This window comes from Salvelinus fontinalis, chromosome 27, assembly GCF_029448725.1.
Source record: "Salvelinus fontinalis isolate EN_2023a chromosome 27, ASM2944872v1, whole genome shotgun sequence".
Classification (NCBI taxonomy): Eukaryota; Metazoa; Chordata; class Actinopteri; order Salmoniformes; family Salmonidae; genus Salvelinus; species Salvelinus fontinalis.
Genome location: NC_074691.1, coordinates 14,917,435 through 14,942,403, shown reverse-complemented (window position 1 = coordinate 14,942,403; position 24,969 = coordinate 14,917,435). Strand labels below are relative to the sequence as shown.

General features: G+C 42.6%; 2 protein-coding genes across 9 annotated transcripts in view; one reads left to right on the top strand and one right to left on the bottom strand.

The window, feature by feature from the left end:
- Positions 1-10,844, bottom strand: part of gje1a (gap junction protein epsilon 1a) — a 15,146-nt gene extending 4,302 nt beyond the window's left edge. The window contains exon 1 of one of the 5 annotated variants that reach the window (XM_055884919.1): positions 10,657-10,844. In XM_055884919.1, coding sequence (XP_055740894.1) covers positions 10,657-10,735 — 79 coding nt within the window. In that variant the 5' untranslated portion in view covers positions 10,736-10,844. The remainder of the gene's footprint in view (positions 1-10,656) is intronic. The other 4 variants (XM_055884914.1, XM_055884913.1, XM_055884917.1 and 1 more) reach the window with 4 other exon arrangements.
- LOC129825119 (neuromedin-B receptor-like) lies at positions 10,369-24,969 on the top strand. 4 transcript variants are annotated; one of them, XM_055884909.1, is made up of 4 exons: positions 10,482-10,903; positions 11,127-11,333; positions 15,048-15,393; positions 19,864-24,969. In XM_055884909.1, exons 1-4 carry the CDS (start codon positions 10,689-10,691, stop codon positions 20,245-20,247), a joined length of 1,152 nt encoding a protein of 383 aa, XP_055740884.1. In that variant the 5' UTR covers positions 10,482-10,688; the 3' UTR covers positions 20,248-24,969. The 4 variants fall into 4 exon arrangements, with proteins under 4 accessions (XP_055740887.1, XP_055740884.1, XP_055740886.1 ...); XM_055884912.1 differs by lacking the exons at positions 10,482-10,903; positions 11,127-11,333 and adding an exon at positions 10,369-10,474; XM_055884911.1 differs by lacking the exon at positions 11,127-11,333 and having other exon boundaries at positions 10,483-10,903.

The window sequence follows — 24,969 nt, the reverse complement described above, 5'->3', positions numbered from 1 at the left end:
ACATTGATATGGACATTCTCCAAGACATTGGCATTTAAAGCAGGTGTTTCTGTGATAGGCCTACAGTTGAAGGGGTTTCAGTCGTTGCCAATTTATTAAATAAACGTTCAAATGCAACTCACAGCTGTAACCACTTCCATTGGCACTGCAGACTGCAGAGCTCTGCATGGATAGACAGAGACGAATACGTTTAGCATAAAATGGCTTCATTCGTATTAATCAGTCATGGCAAAGCACTGTGAATATTACATAATTGCAAATGTGCTTTCCTGATTGTAAATTATAAAGTATCGATTTGCCCCAAGTGCACTGCACTGTAGCCTATGCTCCATATAAATGTTTCTTAATATGATGCATGTGCCAGTAGATGTCACTAAACAAGCACACACGATTTGGGAAAGCATCACAACAAATACAACAGTCGAGCACATTAAAGAACGACTGAACATTCCGATTCCTCATGTGTTTCTCTGTTGCCCATTATGAAAAACTAAATTTCCGTCTTGGGGGTGTGGTGGTTCGATGTGGCAGTTTTGGATATTTGTCCCGCATGAGACACCATAGCAACTAACCAGAATCACTTCCTCAAAATAGTCAGAATGAATAACTCAAGAAAGCTGTAATTAATTTGGACATTTTTAGTGGTGCAATTTTACATATAGCTAAGGCAGCGTTTCCCTAACTCGGTCCTCGGGAATCCAAGGGGTACACGTTTTGGTTTTGGCCTTAGCACTACACAGCTGATTCAAATAATCAAATATTGATGAGTCAATTAATTGAATCAGCTGTAAAGTGCTAGGGCAAAACCCCCAAAGGGCACCCCTTGTAGTCCCCAGGACCGAGTTTGGGAACACGGAGTTTAGGTGTTTGGTGCCAAATTTCTTAAGTTCAAAAAATGCATTAGGTGTTGTCTTATGTAAACAAAGTCTGATCCGCTACGCAGGTCTGTCTGACTGTCTCGAGTTCACACTGCACGTCCTTAGCCCAGGGCTAAGGACATTTTAGCCTTGGGATAAGCGTCTGTTCACACTTGTGCATTCTTGGGCTAGCACCAACCTTAGCTCACGGCTAGCTGGCCCTGCTCTGGAGCAGGGTTAGCACAGACTTCAGGCAAGCCCCAGAAACACAGTGCCAAAATAGCCAGTGTGAAACGAAGTCAAGAACAACACACAGAATCACAAAAGCTACACACTCAATTTGCATATGCTTGTGATGCGTTCTGCACGCTATTTTATAAGTAAATGTATAGACCCCTTTCTGTGTTTGCAAACATTGTTGGTGGCAGAACACAGTTCTTATAGAATGCCAGCAAAAGAGAGCTTCTATTTACATGTTGCTTATGAGTGCATTTCATACTACTTTTGGATTGATTGGATTTTAAGGCTCATATGAACGTCCTGCTTAATATAATGTTGTGTCAACATCGCAAATCAACTGCATTACATATATTTTAAACACTTCAACCTCAATCAGTAAAATGGCTATTTTGCTACAGCCTGTCAATGAATGTTAGCATTCTAGCTAACAACTGCTGCATTAAGTTATTTTGCAAAGATCAATACCAAATATAATCTTAGCGACTGTTCAAGCAATAATCAAACATAAATGTAAGAATATGAGAACCCCAAATAATAAAAATGTAACTCTAGGCTATATTGATGGTGATGGCTTTCTTACTGCAGCCAAGATTTGCGCGCATCTGTGCATGATGTCAGTGTGTCGTGTACTGCCAAGGGGTCTATACTATTTCATCCTTATGTAGGAGAGTTATTCCATCAAACTTCAAATTATTAGAATTGTACACAACGCAAGACAGAACAACCAGGTTGAGGGTCAGTGGCCCAAGACCGCAAACAGGAATATTCCAAGTTCAGACAGAAAGGGGGAGTCAGATCGCTATGATCGCCAGGAACTTTACTTTTGGTGTCTATTTTTAATTGTTGCGCTACTGGTGCTGCCTGTTGATGTTAGGTCGCCATCTACAGTAGCTGAATGATGTTAACATCTTCGGGTTTGTTTCATTAAATGTATTTTATTTCATCTGGGTGCTTCATCTGGGTGCTTTCATCTGGGTGCTTTCATCTGGGTGCAGAAGGCCATATGGGGTGAAAATGAAAACCGAACCCAATTGCAAGGCCTAGCAGAGTTAGTCAAACAACTGGACAGTGAAATAGGAAATCAAGTTGCCGCTCGTCTAGCAGGGGCTGGTCCAAGCACTCCCCCTCCCCAACCAATAGTAGAAATACCCGATTGGTCAAAGGTCAACCTAATTCTGAAGTCAGACGTCAGAGAACCACCCCACTTCCGGGGTAATAGCACAGACCGGTGCACAGTGACTGAATGGCAAGAACTTATGCAAGCTTACTTGAAAAAGAAGGGATGCAGTATATCAGAACAGGGGCAAGAGATACAGGATAGACTGATGGAGCGGGCTAAAGACATAGTCAGAATTGGGCTCCGTGGAAACCATCAGAGACCCTGAAGCCATATACAATATCTTGAGGCAGCACTTTGGAGAAGCAATCTCATCCACAATTCCATTAGGATACTTCTATGAAACCTTACGAAGACAGTCAGAGAGCTGCTTGGATTATTGGGTTAGACTGAACAAAGCAATTGACCTTGCCAATGAGTGCTTGCAAAGACAGGGAAAAAGAGTGGATGATCCAGGTCATGAGGTGGCCATGATGTTTGTTAAGCACTGCCCTGATCCAGCACTATATGCCCTTCTTAGGTGCAGGCCTATTGAAAATTGGACCGTTGGAGTTTTGCAGGCAATGATTGACAGCAAATCACAGAGACAAACAGTCAGCCAGACACAGGGCACAAAGTACTGCCAAGGTAGAAGTTGTGATGACCCCCGACGCTTGAGGGTTTATGCTTCAAATGTCACAGAACAGGCCACAGAGGCTTTGAATGTCCAGCAAGAAAAGTTGGAGAGGCAACTACGAGGCTCCTCCTGGGCCTGCTTTAAACTAACATGCTCACGCCAAGAGGGGGGCAGTGTGGGTGAACATGTTACACCCCCACAGAAAACCACAGATATAAGGACTGGAAACACAATGAAAACAGAGGCGATTTGTCCAAAAATAGAGAGTAATGACAGTCTTTTCTATGTTCCAGTAATGGTGCAAGAAATTGTAGAACTTCAAGCTCTGATAGATAGTGGGTCTATGACCTGCACGTTAAGTGAGTCAGCTGAAGACACACTTCTGAGATGTAATGTGATAAAACCAGAGTCTAGAAAGCCAACTTAAGTAGTTCTTGTAGGCTGTGGGGGCAACCCACAGAGTATGAATATGACTTGAACATTGATCTTTCTGTTTTAGTTGTACCTGGACAGACAGACGACATGATAGTTGGATAGAACGCCATACAACACATAATGCAACAGGTTAAGAAAACAAAATGGTATTGGGACAGCCTCTCCAAACCTGCCAAAGGACATCCACATGGACTTTTACTCAGCATGCTAGCCAACGTGAACCGCTGGCACGGTGACAAAATACCAGAAAAAGTGGGAACTGTAATGCTCAAGCAGAGTGTGACTCTCATGCCTCAACATGAACATTTGGTCTGGAGAAAACTGAAAGAAAAGGTGCCGCTATCAGTTGGTAGTACTGTAGTCAAAGAGGCCACTATAGCACGATCTGCACCAAGAAATGTCCTAGTAGGACGCACTGTATGTCGTTTGAGAGGTGACAAGTGGGTCCCCATGAAAGTGATCAACATGTTGGACCACCCTATTGTTCTCCGCCGTAACACCAAGTTGGCTGATGTGCACCCATGCCTAGCCCTAGAAGATCTTGAGCTCTATGCCAACCCAGTAAGGTCCAGTCTGCTCTTTAGAATGTCACCCAAGCTGGGGAAGAATGTTCAGTTAGTGGGAAAAGGGCAAAGGAGTATCTACAAAAGTTGGAAGAGTTGGGCTTAACAGAAGTTGACAGGGTCCTGTGAAGTGTCTGACATGTGGAAAGGAAAACTAGTGGGCCTTATTGCTCAGTATGAAGGCATCTTCTCCAGGGAACGACTTAACTGTGGAGAAGCGAAGAACATCATCCACCGTATCCGACTCAAAGATGAAAAGCCTTTCAGGCTGCCGTACAGGAGGGTCTCTCCATCCAACTACCAGAAACTGAGGCAGACGGAGGGAATGGAGGAGCGGGGCATCATCCTAAAGTCCAGTAGTGAGTGGGCCTCCCCCTTGTCCTGGTTTGGAAGCCGTCAGGAGAGTTGAGAATTTGCACTGATTTCAGATGGTTGAACCAGAGGACAGAGAAAGATGCATACCCATTGCCCCATCAAGCCGATGCTCTCGCTGCTATGGGAGGGAACTGCTTCTTCAGTACTATGGATTTGACTTTAGGGTTCTACAACATCACCATACATGAAGATGACCGCAAGTACACAGTGTGCACAACACCCACAGGTTTATTTGAGTATAACAGAATGGCTCAGGGGTTATGTAACAGCCCAGCAACATTCGCCAGAATGATGACCTCTTCGGCGACCAGAACTACTTGTCCCTCCTGTGCTACTTGGATGATCTCCTGGTTTTCGGGAAGAGTGAGCAAGAAGCCCTGGACCGTCTTGAAATGGTGTTCTCCCGCCTTAAGGAACACAACCTGAAGCTAGTGAGAAAAAAAACATTTACTCAGAAAATCTGTCAAGTTTTTAGCCATATCGTCACGGCAATCATGTCTGCAATCAATGACATCACAGCAGCTGACCTGATGGAAAATTATGGGAAAACGCATTCACCCACCAAAGTCAGATCATTTCTTGGTATGGCAAACTATTATTCCCACTTCATTGTGAGTTTCTCAGGTTTAGCCAAACCACTGTTTCGTCTGACTGCAGGACAGAAAAGTAAGCGGAAAGGAGAAAAACCTCACGGCGGGGCCCTAAAACATCTGAAACCTGAAGACTGGACTGAATGTGAGGAGGCGCTGGAGAAGCTAAAGGTTGCAGTCCCCCAAACAGCTGTGCTGGCTCACCCAGACTTTAGCAGACCGTTTCTCCTACCAACAGATGCATCAATGGGTGGCTTAGGTGCAGTACTTAGCCAGGCATTTGAGGGTGAGAGTAGGCCCAGACCAGTAGCCTTTGCAAGCAAGACTCTGTCAAGGTCCCAGTCCCGTTACCCAGCACACAGATTAGAGTTCTTCGCTCTTATGTGGGCTGTGTGTGACAAGTTCACTCATTGGCTGAAGGGGAATAGATTCACAGTCCTAAGAGATAACAACCCCCTGACATATATAATGACGAAACCAAAGCTAGACGCATGTGAGCAACGGTGGGTCTCTAAACTGGCCCCCTTTGACTTTGACTTGAAGTACATCCCCAGGCCTCAGAATGTCCCAGCAGACCTGCTTAGTCGACAGCCGTTCGTTGGAGCTAGGAAGGCGAGTGAGTTCCCAGAGGATGTGACTTCAGAGTCCATCCAGGACGCATTCAAACTGTCAGTCAATATCCAAGGTGCTGAGATCCTGGCTCAAGTCTCTTCTGAAGGAGTGAAAGCAGTTTTGGAATCCTGTCTGGAGTGGGCTGCGAGTGTGCCAGTGCGCAACTTCCAATTAGCCCAGTATTCTGCCAGCATCCTTCAGCATGAAGGGGGAGCGGCTACTCTTCCAGTCCTTTCTTCTGATGTGATACGAAGAAAACAGAAGGCGGATCAGGTGCTGGCCCGAGAGTACTTTGTTGAGAGGAGGAGGAGACCTTCGCGGAGAGAGAGGGCTCATGAGACTGCCCAAGTGTTGAGAATGCTGAAGCATTGGGATAAACTGGAAATCAAGGACGAGATCCTCTACCGAAGATCTAAGGACAGAGTTGTCAAGAAGAGGTACCAGCTGGTGGTGTCAGACTCCCTTAAAGCCATCGTTCTGAGGGTAACCCATGACGAAGCCGGCCACCAAGGCCAGACTAGAACACTCCATTTGGTACATCAAAGGTTCTTCTGGACTGGAATGGAAGAGGAAGTAAAGAAGTATGTCTCCTACTGTAAGCGCTGTGTGGTTGGCAAGACAATGTAGCCAGAGGCTAGGGCACCTTTGGAATCTATACAGACCAGCACAGCGTTAGAACTGGTGTGCATAGACTTCTGGTCAGCAGAAGGAAGGGATGGAGAGAGCGTTGATGTACTCGTCATCACAGACCATTTTACGAAGCTGGCACATGCGTTTCCTTGCCCGAACCAGACAGCAAAGGTGGTTGCCCAGAAGTTATGAAACCAGTTCTTCTGTGTCTATGGGTTTCCCCAGCGGATACACTCTGACAAAGGAACAAACATTGAGAGTCACTTAATCTCAGAATTGCTACAAGAGTCTGGAGTCAAAAAGTCCCATACCACTCCATATCATCCTATGGGCAACGGTCAGACGGAAAGATTCAACCGCACGCTCGGTAATATGATCCGATTGTTGCCAGCGAGAGCAAAAGAAAGATGGCCCATGATGATACAGACACTCACCTTCTCGTACAACTGTACCACACACGAAACGACAGGATTCACACCATTCTTCCTGATGATCGGACGAATCCCACGGCTGCCAGTGGACATCATGTTTGGAAGTACCTTGAAAAACGAAGATGCGTTCCAAAAGGACCTGTGAGAGGCTGTCAGGATCGCTCAGGCCAACACCACTGAAGCTCAGAAAAAGCAAGCAAGGCAGTATAACAAGAGAGTGAAAGGCACTGCCCTGGAGATTGGAGACCGAGTTCTCTTGGCAAACCGAAAGGAAAAAGGAAAAGGTAAACTTGCCGAATTGTGGGATTCAACGGTCTATGTGATCACTTGGACAGACCCGTCTGTGCACATCTACAGAGTCAAAGATCCGACTACCAAGAAGAGTAAGGTAGTTCATCGAAACTTCATACTGCCAGTGAACTTCCTGCCGGTGGGACAGACAGACGAGATGTCCACAGTAGCCTCTACTGCTTCAGAAGAGGACATAAACGCAGACAGCGGTGACGAAAGACCGGTATTCGATGAGGATCCAGAGAGTCTAAGGACTGCTGTCTGGATTCTCGTGGGCCAGAACCCTGAGGGGCCCACGGAAGCTGAAGCTCAAAAATCTTCAGGACTGGAAGATGGAGTAAACATGAGAGAGGCTGATCCTCAAAGCCCAGGGAAGGACATGATCTCCGGACAAGCAGCTAACTCAAGCACAGGAAACTCCTCAAGGATGCCTGATGATGATTCAAGTGATCCTTCTGAAGATGACAAAAGTAGAAAAGCAACGTCAGTGAGCAGTCTAGATGGCATCAGCAGTAGAAGTTCATCAGTCAGCGGCTCTGGATGCATAAGATCTACTAAGAAGAGAATGAGTAACAAGAGAGAGGCAGAGCTCAGAAACAGCCAGACGTCTGAGTTCACTGATACAGTCCTGAGACCCAGTAAAGGCACCTTGAGAACTCGAACTGGAAGAGTTGTGAAGCCTGTCAGAAGACTTTTAGAGTCAATGAGTCAAGTGATTGCTGAGCCGGACAAAAGAGAGCATCTAGCTGCCCTGATTCAAGCCCTATCAACTTACAGTTTGCTGAAATTAAGAAGGGGTGTGTGTAGAAGAGTTAAAAAGGTTATTCAATCAAACTTCAATTATTAGAATAGTACACAACGCCGAACAGAACAACCAGGTTGAGGGTCAGTCGCCCAAGCCCGTGAACAGGAATATTCCAAGTTCAGACAGAAAGGGGGAGTCAGATCGCTATGATCGCCAGGAACTTTACTTTTGGTGTCTATTTTTAATTGTTGCGCTACTGGTGCTGCCTGTTGATGTTAGGTAGGCAGCTACAGTAGCTGAATGGTGTTACCACCTTCGGGTTTTGTTTCATTAAATGTATTTTATTTCAAATGGGTGCTTGCGTCACCTACTAACACCCTGGTACTACCCGTAGCTCCCGTTCTCAGTCCGAGAAAACACAGAGAGAAAGGAACGTGTTGCAGATTACTCCTTTGTAGAAGTCCATAACGTCAAATAAATAGAACATCCCAAGGTTAATGCTGTAGATATTGTTATAAGGGAGTGTGAGACTATTGAAACATGTAACTTTCAGAGTTTTATTGTTATTAATATAGTTTACAGAGTGCTAAACGTGCTGCTGTTGCTAGCTAGCATGCCTTTCTGTGATGCAGACGGTTAGCTGAGCTTCCGACTGGTGCTGGCGTTGCATTATGGGAGATGTAGTTTTGGCCCTCTAAGGTCTGAACGGGATAGAGGCAATTTCACATTGTAACTTGTTTTTGTACATGAGTTGTTGTATTTTGGTACTGTCAACACTGAAAGCAGCTAGCAATGTATTGGGGATGTGAGACAGGATATGTATTTTACCTTTGTTCATGGTCTTGTATAGAACAACTTGTCAGATGGCGCATTGGAGACGGATGTGTTCCTGTCATGTCTTTTCACAATACTATTGCAGGTATGGTTCTATTGTCTAAGAATTAAGATTATACATTGGTGGTATTAAGGACTGGTTATTATTTTATTCTATACATTATGGCTTTATGTATGAATGTGATTTGTGTGAGTCCGAGAAAATTCTGAGAGAGAAAGAACAACTTGTCAGATGGTGCATTGGAGACTGATGTGTTCCTGTCCTGTCTTTTCACAATACTATTGCAGATCAACATAAAAGCCCAAAAAAAACGCCGTGGTGACGCTCTTCAATTCTTGGTTCTCCTGAGGTATATATAAAACCCGCTACACTTACATTTGAGGACAAAAACCTCTGACAAAAAAATACTTTCATCCATGCAAAACATTGGTTGCTATGGAAAAATAACGGTTGCTATGCAGGCTGGCTAACGTTCTCACTAAGGGTGCGTTCGTAAATTCACTCTGGAGTGCCAGAGTGCGCACTGGACGTTGGTAAATTCAGAGCTTGTCAGATTCTGAATTTACTAAATGGGCAGCGTTTCGCTCTAGGAGCGCACACTGGACACTGGCCAAGGAGGTTGATCCAACCGTTCTGACCTCACAATGGCAGTCAAGCACCCAAGCTAACTGGCTAACTTTGTCTAGCTTGCTAGCTACTTCCAGACACAATGAGAGAACACCTCACTCTGACCATTTTACTTGCCCTAGCAGAGCTGGTTAGGCTGTTTTCATGCTATCCAGAGCGTTGGTGACTGTAACTGTGCTGCTGGCAACAATTGAATTATGCTTCTTTGCCGACGTTTACTGACACCAGCCATATTCAACCGGTGTTGAGCGTTCATAAATCCATCAGTTATTCTGCGCTCTGGCATAGTCAGAGGAGAGTGCTCTATCATCAGGGGTAGATAGCCAGAGTGAATTTACGAACGCACCTTTAGTTATTCAACTGAAGCCACAAACTCTACAGCTGGAAGGGCAGCAAACGCTCAATTTTCATCTGTTTTTATAGTTTTTCTTGACATTTAATTGGATATAGCTATCCATTATAATAATATTGTTGCATGATATCGCCTGGATCAGAAAAGTTGATGTTTCGTCCCTGCACAGCATTCACTGTATAGGGGCGAGATGGCATTTCAAAAGTTAAACTTTGTTTCCGAGGACAGACTGGCAGACACCAAGGTTTATACAAACCATCACTGTTGGAAATAAAATGCTAACCTAACCTAGAAGCAAGAGGAAATAATGTGTTAATAAATGTGTTATTGTTTTAAGTTGGTCATGTGTGAGAGATAGAATGTTGGCTGCATGTGTTTGTCCATTAGCAGGGCTTTGGAATACAAAAGTGTGCATTCTTAGCCCAGGGCTAAAGCTTAGCCCAGGGTCAACAAATGCCTGTGTGAACACAGGATAAACTAGGCCAGGGCCAGTCTTAACTTGAGGCTAAGAACAACGCCGCGTGAAAAGGCCTTCTGTCTGTTCTGTGGTAGGATTGGATAGACCGCAATCACCGCAGCTGTAGCCACTGTGAGCATTGTCGACATGTAAACCCAACCCTAAAGTAGGCATAAATCATGACAAAACTCTGTTTTGGACGAGACTGACTTTACGACCAAAATTATCCTAGTTACACAGTCAATTTTGACACTAGAATAAATGTTTCTGACTAATATCGATGCCACATAGGCCGTTTTTATATCCGATAAGATGTGTATTACGTTTTCAGTTGCGCTTTGATAGATGTGACCAACTCTCTTATTAACTCATTTATTCGCCTATTTATATTGTTCCTAACATCAGTCATGTCCAGAGGTATTAACATTTAGCAGCCTTCAATGGCTTTCTTTTAACTCCTGTATGGGGAATAAGCCAGCGAAACGTTCGTTTATGTTCTGATTTAGGCTACTTCACTCGCCCCTCGAATTACCTCTGAGTCTGTCCCCTAACTTTACCACCCTCACTGCTTTCCGTATTTGTGGCATTTCTACAACCCTTCACTCTCCCCAAAGAAGGACACCATACAGCTCTTACAGATGCGGCGGGCTGATAATGAAACACCTGCACAGGAGATCAACAATGAGTGAGATCAACAATGAGTGGGTTCAGTTTCGAAAAATTACTTATTGGATTTTCCTTAGTAGACCCAAAGAAAACCTCATCCTAATTCACACATCTTTCCAAGCACAGTTCTCATCCTAAACGTGACAATTGTATTTGGTGCTAATTCAGTAGCCTAGCATAGCCTATAAGTTATTCCGTTTATATTCGATAAACTTACCTCTATGAAACAGTATGTGAGTAGCATTGACAATGCTACACATCACACGCAAAACTGGTGTGACTTCTTTTTCCGTCATCGTTGCTGTAGGCTACGCTATGCGTGTTGAAAAAGTGCCTCCTTTTGCGCTTCAGTCATTGTGGCTCGAGTCGCGCAACACTGACATTTCAGCACTTTCTTGGAGGGGCAGCTACCGCGCCACAGACTTGCTTTGGAAAACGGTCATCTTCAGTGCCATTTTATCAAGGTGATTATTGTACAAATCCCTGAGAAGCAATGGATAATATTTTAGATAACGTATCATTTACTGGACATTCTGTCTTTTATAACTTTACTGACGATTGGATACCTGCTGAAAGAGAAACTATTGATTTTATCATAAGATGTGTCATACCAACTGTGTATATTCTGATCATAACGATTGGGTTGTTGGGGAACATTACATTGGTTAAGATTTTTATCACCAACAGTGCAATGAGGAGCGTCCCCAACATATTTATTTCGAGTTTGGCAGCTGGGGATCTTTTGCTTTTGGTCACTTGTGTTCCAGTGGATGCGTTCAGATACTTCTATGAGGAGTGGATCTTCGGTGTTGTGGCTTGCAAACTAATTCCGGTCATTCAACTCACTTCAGTCGGGGTCTCGGTGTTCACTCTCACTGCACTAAGCGCGGACAGGTAAGATGAAGAGTAGGATAATGTGAAATATCCTTAATGCCAATATTGTTATTTATACTGTACCTAACTTACGTCATTGTAAATGGTATGGCAATTGCATGCTAACGTAATAGAACAATTAACATACAGTGCCTTCGGGAATGTATTCAGACCCCTTTTCCCACATTTTGTTACGTTACAGCCTTATTCGAAAATGGATCAAATATTTTTTCCCTCAGCAATCTACACACAGTACCCCATAATGACAAATCGAAGACAGTTTAGATATATTTGCAAATGTATACAAATAAATACCTTATTTACATGGGTATTCTGACCTTTTGCTATTAGACTCGAAATTAAGCTCAGGTGCATTCTTTTTACATTGATCATCCTTGATATGTTTTTACAACTTGATTGGAGTCCACCTGTCGTAAATGCAATTGATTGAACATGATTTGGAAAGACACACACCTGTCTATACAAATAAGGTCCCACAGTTAATAGTGCATGCCAGCAAAAACCAAGCCAGGAGGTCGAAGGAATTGTCAGTAGAGCTCAGAGACAGGATTGTGTCGAGGCACATGTCTGCAGCATTTAAGGTCCCCAAAAACACAGTGGCCCCCATCATTCTTAAATGGAAGAAGTTTGGAACCACCAAGACTCTTCCTGGAGCTGGCCGCTTGGCCAAACTGAGCGATCGGGGGAGAAGGGCATTGGTCAGGGAGGTGACCAAGAACCCGATGGTCACTCTGACAGAGCTCTAGAGTTCCTCTGCGGAGATGGGAAACCTTCCAGAAAGACAACCATCTCTGCAGCACTCCACCAATCAGGCCTTTATGGTTGAGTGGCCAGACAGAAGCCACTCCTCAGTAAAAGGCACATTGTAGCCCACTTGAAGTTTGCCAAAAGGCACCTAAATACTCTGACCATGAGAAACAATATTCTCTGGTCTGATGAAACCAAGATTGAACTCTTTGGTCTGAATGCCAAACGTCACATCTGGAGGAAACCTGGCACCATCCCTATGGTGAAGCATGGTAGTGGCAGCATCATGCTGTGGGGATGTTTTTCAGCGGCAGGGACTGGGAAACTAGTCAGGATCGAGGGAAAGATGAATGGAGCAAAGTACAGTGAGATCCTTGATGAAAACCTGCTCTAGTCTGCTCAGGACCTCAGACTGGGTCGAAGGTTCACCTTCCAATAAGTCAATGACTCTAAGAACACATCCAAGACAACGCAGGATTCGGGACAAGTCTAAATGTCCTTGAGGGGCCCAGCTAGAGCCTGGACTTGAAACCAATCGGACATCTCTGGAGCGACCTGAAAATAGCTGTGTAGCAACGCTCCCCATCCAACCTGACAGAGCTTGAGAGGATCTGCAGAGAAGAATGGGAGAAACTCCCCAAATACAGGTGTGCCACGCTTGTAGTGTCATACCCAAGAAGACTAAATGCTGTAATCATTGCCAAAGGTGCTTCAACAAAGTACAGAGTAAAGGGTCTGAATACTTATGTAAATGTGATATTTTCGTTTTTTATTTAATTAATTAACAAACATTTCTAAACCTGTTTTTGCTTTGTCATTATGGGGTATTGTGTGTAGACTGATGAGGAAAAATCTATTTTAGAATAAGGCTGTAACGTAACAAAATGTGGAAAAAGTCAAGGGGTCTGAATACTTTCCGAAGGCACTGTATGTAATTATTAATGATTAATCAGTTGTTATGACTCTGATTATTTTTAATGACAAGTGTGTGATCCCTAAACTACATCCCCAAGTGTTATCATAATTGAATGCTGGGCAATTGTCACTGACAAATCTGTTCATTTTTTGATTGACAGACCAAGTGTATCCCCAGAATTATTTTAAAGGGATCAAATAGTGTACACCTGCTGGTTGTACTAACTTCAATAAGCCCAGTTTGTGTAATATTGTTTTATTCAGGTGAGACACGTGGTTAAATGGCCATTTATCTTCCCTGGAAGGAGCAGCATGAATGCTGAGATTGGAATAGATTGATACATGAGACATTCAGGAGGCGTCACATTCAGAAGTATCTGCACAGAGCATCATTTACTGTCTGCGTGGTTAAAAGGGCAAGCATGCCCGCATCTTTGTTTGGGACCTTAATTTGACCCAGCCCCCACTTTCCTTTCCTCTCCTCCACATACCCTCACCAAGACCACTGGTGCTTGGAGACATTGACCTTCTCAAGTGACCATTCTATACCCCCACAAATAGCTTGTCTTCTGGTATTAAGAGCTCCTTCCTCGGCTAAAAGTTCACTGATGTAATGAAAATTCCTGGGCTGCCAAATATTGATTTAGTACATTTAAAAAAATTATTATTATCAAATTAAAGCCCATGTGATTTTCTGATAAAAAATAATACCCCATTGTGCAGGCCATGATAGGGGTCGGAAGATGGTGCAGGGCTTTGTAATTAGCCTTTCTATGTCACTGACCGTAAGCCCAGAGCGATATCAGTTGGAGGAAATGTTTGGCTGTGTCACTCTTCACCGGAAATGACCATGACCATTGGTCATCCCTGTCACTAGGAGCTATTAGGACAGCCATATGGTGAGATTCCAGTCTACAGCTGTTCTCTCTATGGTCTGCCTAGTCCATTTGAGCATGTAATGTCAGCAATGAAAATACACCATTTATATGCTTACCCTATGTGATGGCTTTAAATAATGTAATCTTGTTAGCACTCCTTTGGGCGCTTGCTCTCAAGCATAAAAACACAAAGAAGTGGGATTACAGCGGTTTACTACAATAAATGCACAAGCCCAGCCTTGTTTTATCTGGTGAGATATCAAAGACTGTCAGTTTTTCTGCGCTTGTCTGTTCTTGCCTGAGGCAGCATGGTCTTTGACTATGGGAGATTTATACAGGGGCAGAGGGCAGCTGAGGCTGGTGTAACAGCACAATCAAGGGCTTCCAATGGAGATTCTCCTCCAAACCAGACATTTATCAGCAGAAATATCATTTAGAAAACTGTCAGAAGGTGAAAAATCTTCCATCATTGAAGCATAAAAAACACCTTCATGCCCTGTGGAGCACACTTCCTCTGTTGCAACCTAATTTAATATATTTCTTCCCATTATATGACTTAGCAGGAATGGATTATTCTGTGCACATAGCACTGAGTGTTGATTTACACAGGAGATAAGTCCAAAGTCTAACCTTCAAATGAGTTGTATTGATCAGCTTGTAAACATTTTGGTTTCAACATTTAGATGCACTTTGGGAGCAGTGCAGGAACACATTGCTATTTCAGTTGAATAATTATAATTTCATTCAGGGGCAATTATTGTAATTAATGTGGGTTTGTTGTAGTCAGGACAGTAATTAATTAGCTAGTGCAATCATAATGCACTTCATAAGTCTCCTACATGTTTACAATATCACCAACAATCTATGAAGCTACTATTCTGTGCCAATGGACTCAGAGATGCCATGTCTTTGTCAAAGCCTCTTAATTTTGCAAAGAGGAAGAAAGTTAATTATATTGATTAAATATAATCACAATAGCAAGTCGCTCTGGAAATGAGCGTCTGCTAAATGATTAAAATGTAAATGTAAATGATATTTCAATTTACACGAGGAAATTAGAGCAGTAAGGACAGCTGGACATTTAATTGCATGAAAAAGACTGCTTTTAATGTAATTTCAAAGGATCAAGATGAAGGAGCACTAATATTTTTCTATGGTTTTGTTGTGTTTCCAGGTACAAAGCCATTGTGAATCCTATGGACATCCAGACATCCAGTGCTGTGTTCTGGACATGTCTGAAAGCCGTGTCCATCTGGGTGATCTCCGTCCTCTTGGCGGTGCCCGAGGCCATCTTCTCCCAGGTAGTGCACATCCAGGACAAGAACGTGACCTTCACCGCCTGCGTGCCCTATCCCCTTTCCAACGACATGCATCCCAAGATCCACTCCATCCTCATATTCCTGGTGTACTTCCTGATTCCCCTGGGGATCATCTCTGTGTACTACTTCCACATCGCCAGGACTCTGGTCAAGAGTGCTCACGACATGCCTGGGGAGATCAGTGAGCACACGAAGAGACAGGTAGGTAACAACAACAGCAACATGTTGCTGCCTGTATCTCAAACATTTTACAAATGAGGTTTGGCTGTTGCAGTTGTGGTTATTTGGAATGCTGGACGGCATATTAAGAACATCAGGTAACTTACTGGATGTCTTTGGCTGCTAGAGTGCATGTTAAGTGAGAGTACACGTTTGAAGTCAAAGAAACTGAACTGCATCACACGTTTTCTCACTATTTTTGACATAACCTGTAACAAGGGTTCCAGAGTTTTCATGGAAGGAGGCTCTATCTAGGTTTTAATGCAGATATTTCCATATGTAGCCTAATACACCAAGTAAATATTTAAAGTTTGAAAAGGGCAAGTACAGGACATTGTCAAGATGTATCACTGATTGTTGCATGGATGCTTGATTTTTACTGTCTACAGGGGTAATAAATGACAGGTCAGAGAAAGGGTGAGGTAAATCATAAATGTAAGCAATGATCTGGTCGACTACATTTAATTGAGAGTCCATTGACCAAAGCATAGTAAATCAGATGCTTCTTTGCCATTAAGAACGTCCAATGAATCATCAAACAAATGGGCTTGAATCCAGATCAGGACCCACCCAGAGCATGAGTGTCACGTTCTGACCCTAGTTATTGTGTTAATTGTTTGTTTTAGTGGGTCAGGACGTGAGTTGGGTGGGCATTCTATGTTTTGTGTCTGGTTTGTCTATTTCTGTGTTTGACCTGATATGGTTCTCAATCAGAGGCAGCTGTCAATCGTTGTCCCTGATTGAGAACCATATTAAGGTAACCTGTTTGGTGTTGGGTTTTTGTGGGTGATTGTATTTCGTGTCAGTGTTCGTGCCACACGGGACTGTTTTTGGTTTGGTCACGTTTGTTGTTTTTGTATCTTGAAGTGTTCAGTCTACTTTCATTAAAATATGAACACTTTCCACTGTGCGTCTTGGTCCGATCCCTACACCTCCTCTTCAGACGAAGAGGAGGAAATCTGCCGTAACAATGAGTAAACAGATGCAGTCCAAAACCAAAACCCAGCTTCCAATCACTGACATCCTGACTCAGACCTGGACCTGAACCCAAGTCATAATATATTCAAGTAGCCTCAGGAGCTTGTTGACACTGACCAATGTGAGGTTGTCATCAACAATGATCAATACATAGTAAACACTAGTGATGAGTGGTGCTGGAAGGCCTCCGTGTGTTGTCTTATTTACAGTCAGTAGGTCCTCCAGTTGAGGGAGCCCTAACCGTCCACTCATTTATAATGTTAGACAACAAGAGGGCTGGGTCCCACTATCTTTTAGAGCAGATACAGATTTATACTAGATTCACTGGGTGCGACACATAAAAATACAAGAAGCCTGGAGGATGACCGAATCATTGCACTTAAGCTTCCACTGTCTCTGCCTCACAGTAATCCCAACTAATCAATGTTATTGTCTCTAGATTTGTTTATGTTTTTTTTGTATTTGAAATCAAATTAAATGAGTTAATAATCTGGGTGTACCTTTGGATTAGAAGGACAACACAGACTATTGACGTGGTGCATTGTGGTTGTGTTCTATTAGACATGCCCTATGGAGATTGGGCTGTAGAGGCTCAAGTTTCATTAAGAAGAAAACTCTGATAGCATCAGTCCCTATTGAAAAGTAGAAATGTATTTAACATTAATTATATGACAAGCTGCAGAAGCCTGATGAAAGACAGGCTAGAGAGTGTGTGTTTGTGTGTGTGTGTGTGTGTGTGTGTGTGTGTGTGTGTGTGAGAGAGAGAGAGAGAGAGAGAAGATGAGAGAGAGAATATGCAGACTAAACATGATTCTGGTAAGTTTTTAAGACATTACAAAATATGTATTGAATCACTATCACATCTAACAGGCATGACTTTATGAATAGTTATAGTAACAGTGGTCTTAACTACTGTACAGTCCATTTTCAGTAAAGGCATTAGAAATAGGGCTTCTAGATATCATCTAATCTTTTGATTTACTCTGGAATAGAGATGGGTCCCTCCAATTTTTTACATAGATTTACAATTTAATATGAACAATAATGCTATCCAGGCAGACACTCCTAGTGAATATGATTTCAGACATGATATGTATTAATTAAAAGATACAGTCCAACCATCTCCCTTTGCCAGGGGCTGTGTTATGCTGTTATGATAACTAACAGTCGGTCTGAGGGCATGACATCTCCGTCTACTTCTCTGTTATTAAAATAGTTTCTACTGATCCAATGCTACAGCTGTTTTACTAACCGCATCAATTACATTCTATTTCAATGAAGCCCTTTATCTACTTCCCAGAGTCAGATGAACTTGTGGATACCATTTCTACAGTATGTCTCTGCGTACAGTAAGTTAGAGGTAGTTTTGTGATGGGATGCCTATGGCAGCTGGCCAGTCATTGTGCTAACGCTTGTTAGGAATTGCGCTAACGCAAGTTAGCAACTTCCTTCAAACTGCACCCAGAGACATAAACATGGTAGACCAGTTCATCTGACTCTGGGGATGCAGATAAAGGGCTTCATTGCCAAAATCCCGAAGTATCCATTTAAAAACAATTGAAATGTTCACCACTTAAAAACAATTGAAATGTTCACCACGTTCTCATCAACTTAGACAAAAATGTAGAGCTTATGAAATCTTAGTTTACTCCTCTGCTTTTCAAATCTTTACTTCATGTAACATGAGCATCTCATTTATAATTAATACCCCACACTTCTTGCAGAGACCAGCGAATACAACAATGAATAACTAACTGTGATGTGACAATGCAGAAAATGTTAAGTTTACCTATGAATGATTGTTGATACTGTGCCAAATCAAACAAAATTAATCAATTTGATATCCCTATCAATGGTTAGCTTTACTATCTTACCAGATATAACAGCTTGCTATTGACTTACCTTTTAATACTCTTCTGAATAATTTGAAGTCCACTTCAATACAAGATACTGTCATGAACAAAATAAAGTCAAATGATCGTGCCGTTTTCTTCTGTTGAAAAACCTAAAAGGATCTTGGGAAGAGTGCCAGGATCACTTGACTTGACTTGATAGCTGGCTGCCAATGACTGGCGAGCTAAATCATGACATTTACCCAGGCTATTAAACTTACACAGGGTTGATTTTCAGAGCGCCATCTCCTGCTCACCTCACTGATAAGTTCAAATAGGTAGACTTGAAACTATTTTCAAACAATCTTAGCAGTACTCAGAAGCAATAGTCCTGCCATCAGTACTATTTGCCAGCCACTCTACTGTGGAATGAAGTATTGATTGGACTGGACATTTTACTTTCACATTTCCGCTTACGGTGAAAGGTTCTCACAGTAAAGATATCTATGACACTCCCTTATGTCGGGATACACTACACGAATTCGCCACGTTTTTGCCATCCCCGAAAATGTTCACGATCGGAGTAAAATTCTATGAAATTGGGCTAGGATCATTATATCGCGACTCGCGTAGTTTGAGCGGGTGAAGGACTCACAGATGATACATGTTCCGTTCTCCAGACCCCTGTCGGATGTCCTGAAATATTTTGATCGTGCATCTTGCAGTATGTGCAGTGCTACGACGCGATTGGGCAAGGACTACTGCCAATAGCCAATGAGCACTCAGCATGTGATACCAAAACAATGATCGCAAAGCGAGAAGGAACAACAAACAACACACACGGTGCGGACGGAGGTGATGAAAGTCAGATTGCTGGAGCTGTGGAGAGAACGCAACTGCCTTTTCAGTATTACCTACCTCTGTGTCCTACCATGGCACAAACAACACATATATTGAATAGCAAGTATCTAGCATGCTAACTATAGGCTATAACTTTAATAAAACATGGTATATTACTTCCAATTCCCTCTGTAGAAAGTCCATACTTTCCATATCTGCCCAACATTTTGCGAGTCCACATTCTGCGCCTTTCATTTCTTTTGATGTTTCTGCACATAATAATGGGCACTTGCGCTGCTGGTGCTAGCACATGCAGAGAACGAATAGGCCTACACCTCTGCAGTGTAGGTAGCCTACAGTATGTCGGCTGATGTAGCCTCAAACAAATCGCAGAATGTGGATACAAAACTGAAGCGCATGCTGTAGTACAATCAAGATTTTAATTTGGTAACATTGCAGTGTGACATGTAAGAATTGTAAAATGCTAAATCCTATGTACGGTGTGGGAAGGCCTTAGATTGCACTTCAGTCAGCTCTCTAAGGGAGTACTGGTGGCTCTTGCTTGTGTGTTTGATACTCTATTGAAACTGAAGGACAATAGCCATACTACTTGTAGCCTGTGCAAAATACAGAAGAGAGTGATTTGGACAAATTGTATTTTGTAGGCCTTCTGTATGCCTTCTGGAGGGAGGCCTTCTGTATTTTGTACTCTGTAATCCTTCTGGAAGATTGACAGGGTTTTATGTTGAATATCATCATGTATTTTCAAACACTACATATTTATTTTCTTTCTTTTTCCAAGATGGAGACGAGAAAACGGCTGGCCAAAATTGTTCTGGTTTTCGTGGGCCTCTTCGCTCTTTGCTGGTTCCCCAACCATGTCTTGTACATGTACCGCTCCTTCAACTACCGTCAGATCGACTCCTCTCTGTCGCACCTCATCATCACCCTGCTAGCCCGGGTGCTAAGCTTCTCCAGCTCCTGTGTCAACCCGTTTGCCCTCTACCTGCTGAGCGAGAGCTTCCGCAGGCACTTCAACAGCTCACTGCACTGCAAGAGGAAGCCCCACCACGAACGCAACACTAGCTACCTGCAGCACACCTCGGCCATAAGAATGACCTCCATCAAGAAGACCACCCCTACTGTCATCAACGGACATGGCAACAGCCAGGAGGTCACTCTGTAGGTTTAGGATGTCACCTGATGACATGTAAGTGGTGGGAGTGGCACCAAAAAAAGTTCCGTGCAAAGCTTTACAAGGTGAACTATTATGAAAAGGTCATGCATGTGTGTTGAACAGAAAATGCTTTGTTTGAAGCTGTCTTGTCTATACATTCCCCACAAAGCCACATATCACTGCTGATGAGATGATCACCCATGAATTGAATGTATACGGACATGTTGTCAACAAATCTCTTGAGAGATTCCGATATCAAAGGTGAAATAAATAAAAAATACAATAAATCCACAATGTTCCATTTTTCATGTTTTGTTGTGTCAATCTGATACATGTTTCACTTTACACAGTTTGCATAGATATGTACTGTCTGCGAAGCATGCTGTCCAAACTGCAAACCCAACAGGAAATGACAGGAAATCTATGTCCCTGTGTTTTTATTTATTTATTTCACCTTTATTTAACCAGGTAGGCTAGTTGAGAACAAGTTCTCATTTGCAACTGCGACCTGGCCAAGATAAAGCAAAGCAGTTCGACACATACAACAACACAGAGTTAAACATGGAATAAACAAACCTACAATCAATAATACAATAGGAAAATCTATATACAGCATGTGCAAATGAGGTCGAATAAGAGTTAAGGTAATAAATAGGCCATGGTGGCAAAGTAATTACAATATAGCAATTAAACACTGAAATGGTAGGATGTGCAGAGGATGAATGTGCAAGTTGAGATACTGGGGTGCAAAGGAGCAAGATAAATAAATAAATACAGTATGGGGATGAGGTAGATTGGATGGGCTATTTACAGATGTGCTATGTACAAGTGCAGTGACCTGTGAGCTGCTCTGACAGCTGGTGCTTAAAGCTAGTGAGGGAGGTAAGAGTCTCCAGCTTCAGAGATTTTTGCAGTTCGTTCCAGTCATTGGCAGCAGAGAACTGGAAGGAGAGGCGGCCAAAGGAAGAATTGGCTTTGGGGGTGACCAGTGAGATATACCTGCTGGAGCGTGTGCTACGGGTGGGTGCTGCTATGGTGACCAGTGAGCTGAGATAAGGCGGGGCTTTACCTAGCAGAGACTTGTAGATGACCTGGAGCCAGTGGGTTTGGCGACGAGTATGAAGCGAGGGCCAGCCAACGAGAGCATACAGGTCGCAGTGGTGGGTAGTATATGGGGCTTTGGTGACAAAACGGATGGCACTGTGATAGACTGCATCCAATTTGTTGAGTAGAGTGTTGGAGGCTATTTTGTAAATGACATCGTCGAATTCGAGGATCGGTAGGATGTTCAGTTTTACGAGGGTATGTTTGGCAGCATGAGTGAAGGATGCTTTGTTGCGAAATAGGAAGACGATTCTAGATTTAATTTTGGATTGGAGATGTTTAATGTGAGTCTGGAAGGAGAGTTTACAGTCTAACCAGACACCTAGGTATTTGTAGTTGTCCACATATTCTAAGTCAGAACCGTCCAGAGTAGTGATACCGGACGGGCGGGCAGGTGCGGGCAGCGATCGGTTGAAGAGCATGCATTTAGTTTTACTTGCATTTAAGAGCAGTTGTAGGCCACGGAAGGAGAGTTGTATGGCATTGAAGCTCGTCTGGAGGTTAGTTAACACAGTGTCCAACGAAGGGCCAGAGGTATACAGGTTGGTGTCGTCTGCGTAGAGGTGGATCAAAGAATCATCAGCAGCGAGAGCGACATCATTGATGTATACAGAGAATTGAACCCCGTGTCACCCCCATAGAGACTGCCAGAGGTCTGGACAACAGGCCCTCCGATTTGACATACTGAACTCTATCGGAGAAGTAGTTGGTGATCAGTGTGCTGCTTAGCTTCCTCTACTGTCCAACTACCCCATACAGTGCTCAAACCAGTGATCCAGGTTTCCAACTGTTAATGAAAACCTGTACACCACTATTGCAGGACAGTAAGAGGATAAATGCCATATGAATTTGTTTATTAGATCACTTTGATAATGCCATTTCCTGTGCTATGTTTGAGTGTTTATCTTCAGAAGCTCAATGTGACAAAAATGTTTGCTGTTTTGTTGAGTAAAACATGTTGTGTAAAAAATGTTGAACTGCAAATGCTGCAATATCATTGCTGTAAAAAATGAAAATAATAATATATGCAGTATATATATAGTGCTTTTGGAAAGTATTCAGACTCCTTGACTTTTTCCACTTTTTGTTACATTACAGCCGCATTCTAAAATGGATTAAATAAATTAAAATCCTCAGCAATCAACACACAATACCACATAATAACAAAGGGAAAATAGGTTTTTAGAAATGTTTGCAAATGTATATATATTTTAAAAAACTGAAATACCTTATTTATCAAAGTATTCAGACCCTTTGCTATGAGACTTGAAAGTTAGCTCGGGTGCATCCTGTTTCCATTGACCATCCTTGAGATGTTTCTTCAACTTGATTGGAGTCCACCTGTCGTAAATGCAATTGATTGGACATGATTTGGAAAGGCACACACTTATATCGATTAGGTCCCACAGTTGACAATGCATGACAAAGCAAAAACCAAGCAATGAGGTTGAAGGAATTGTCAGTAGAGCTCCGAGACAGAATTGTGTCACAACACAGATCTGGGGAAGAGTACCAAAACATTTCTGCAGCATTGAAGGTCCCCAAGAACACAGTGGCCTCCATCATTCTTAAATGGAAGAAGTTTGAAATCACCAAGATTTTTCATAGAGCTGGCCGTACAGCCAAACTGAGCAATCGGGGGAGTGCTTTGGTCAGGAAGGTGACCAAGAACCCGATGGTCACTCTGGCAGAGCTCGAGAGTTCCTCTGTAGAGATGGGAGAACCTTCCAGAAGGACAACCATCTCCGCAGCACTCCACCAATCAGGACTTTATGGTAGAGTGGCCAAACGAAAGCCACTCCTCAGTAAAATGCACAGGACAGCCCGCTTGGAGTTTGCCAAAAGGCTCCTAAAGACTCTCAGACCATGAGAAACAAGATTCTCTGGTCTGATGAAACCAAGATTGAACTCTTTGGCCTGAATGCCAAGTGTCACGTCTGGAGGAAACCTGGCACCATCCCTAAAGTGAAGCATGGTGGTGGCAGCATCATTCTGTGGGGATGTTTTTCAGCGACAGAGACTGGGAGACTAGTCAGGATCGAGGCAAAGATGAACAGAGCAAAGTACAGAGAGATCCTTGATGAAAACATTCACCTTCCAACAGGACAACAACCCTAAGCACACAGCCAAGACAACACAGGAGTGGCTCCGGGACAAGTCTCTGAATGTCCTTGAGTGGCCCAGCCAGAGCCCGGACTTGAACCCGATCAAACATCTCTGGAGAGACCTGAACATAGCTGTGCAGTGACGCTCCCCATCCAACCTGACAGAGCTTGAGAGGATCTGCAGGGAATAATGGGAGAAACTCCCCAAATACAGATGTAAACGGTCTGAATAGTTATGTAAATGGGATATTTGCTAAAAAAAAAGAATTATCAAAAATGTCTAAAAACCTGTTTTGCTTTGTCATTATGGGGTATTGTGTGTAGATTGATGAGGGGAGAAAACTATTTAATGCATTTTAGAATTAGGCTGTAACGTAACAACACATGGAAAAAAAGTCAAAGGGTCTGAATACTTTCGAAGGCACTGTATATATCGTGTGGTTTCTTTTGCAAACTTTGATAATTCCATGCACAGCATAGCTTCATTGAACATGTACATGAATAAGCTCTAAGAAAGTGTGTTTTCTGAACAGGATTAATCAAACTATCAATTATAGTCAATTACATTTAATTACAGTTATCAAGAGATTATGATTATTGGATTAAACCCACTCACATTAACCAATCCAATCCTATCTCTTCCTCTTAATCCTCCCAATCAGGAAAGCAGTTATAATTTACATAATTTCTGTAGGATAATGGTCAAATCAATCTATCTGTTTATTAGTGATATGTCCTAATACACTGATCTCAAGTGATTAGTCAACAGGTGTCTCACTGGAAAAGGGATAGGTGTCTGTAACCACTAAGCAAACTCAATGGCTGAGTCTTCAACTACTTTCTATGGTCTGTCCATTTTCCACCATCATGGAAATTGATTTGTGTTATTCTACCAGAGTTCTCTCTTCTTTCATATTTTGTGATGACTTGAAACATGGTATGTACAATGTAAAATACATTTGTGTTTGAAATTCTTCATCATATAATGGACCTACCTCACTGCCACCAATGCAATGTGATAATACGCCCGCCTCCTAATTACTGTGGATTTGCTATGCTTGGGGAATTGGAATGGGATCCTCCAAGGCTCCTGCTGTGTGTCTGGGTGATAAATATCCACAGCATGTAATATAATCACAACAATATTAAAAGAATGTCATGTCGACTGCCAGGTTAAATTCTGTGAATAATTGTAATGTTATGATACATATGCTTTTCAGACCTGGGTTCTGTGTATGTGATTGTGTTATTTAAATACTTATTTACTGTGTAATGGAGTATTTTCAAATAATGTGGCCCTAATCAACTATTTCTATTTGAAGTATTTTAAAGTATTTAAAAAAAAATTCTACTAATAACCGATTATTTAAGTATTTGCAAATAATATTTTTCAAATGCCTGGGTTAAATACATGGGTGTGTATTTGAGTATTTTCAAATACCTTCCAAGTGTATTGCCAAATACATTCCAATTTTCAGTTATTTGTCTTTTCAAATAAAAAATATTGAAATATTTACTTCAA

Excerpts from the sequence above, each read along its gene's own strand:
- LOC129825119 (XM_055884909.1), top strand. The coding sequence starts at position 10,689 with ATGCTACACATCACACGCAAAACTGGTGTGACTTCTTTTTCCGTCATC. Across the intron at positions 11,334-15,047 it reads ACTGCACTAAGCGCGGACAG|GTACAAAGCCATTGTGAATC; the intron begins GTAAGATGAAGA and ends TTGTGTTTCCAG. Across the intron at positions 15,394-19,863 it reads GTGAGCACACGAAGAGACAG|ATGGAGACGAGAAAACGGCT; the intron begins GTAGGTAACAAC and ends TCTTTTTCCAAG.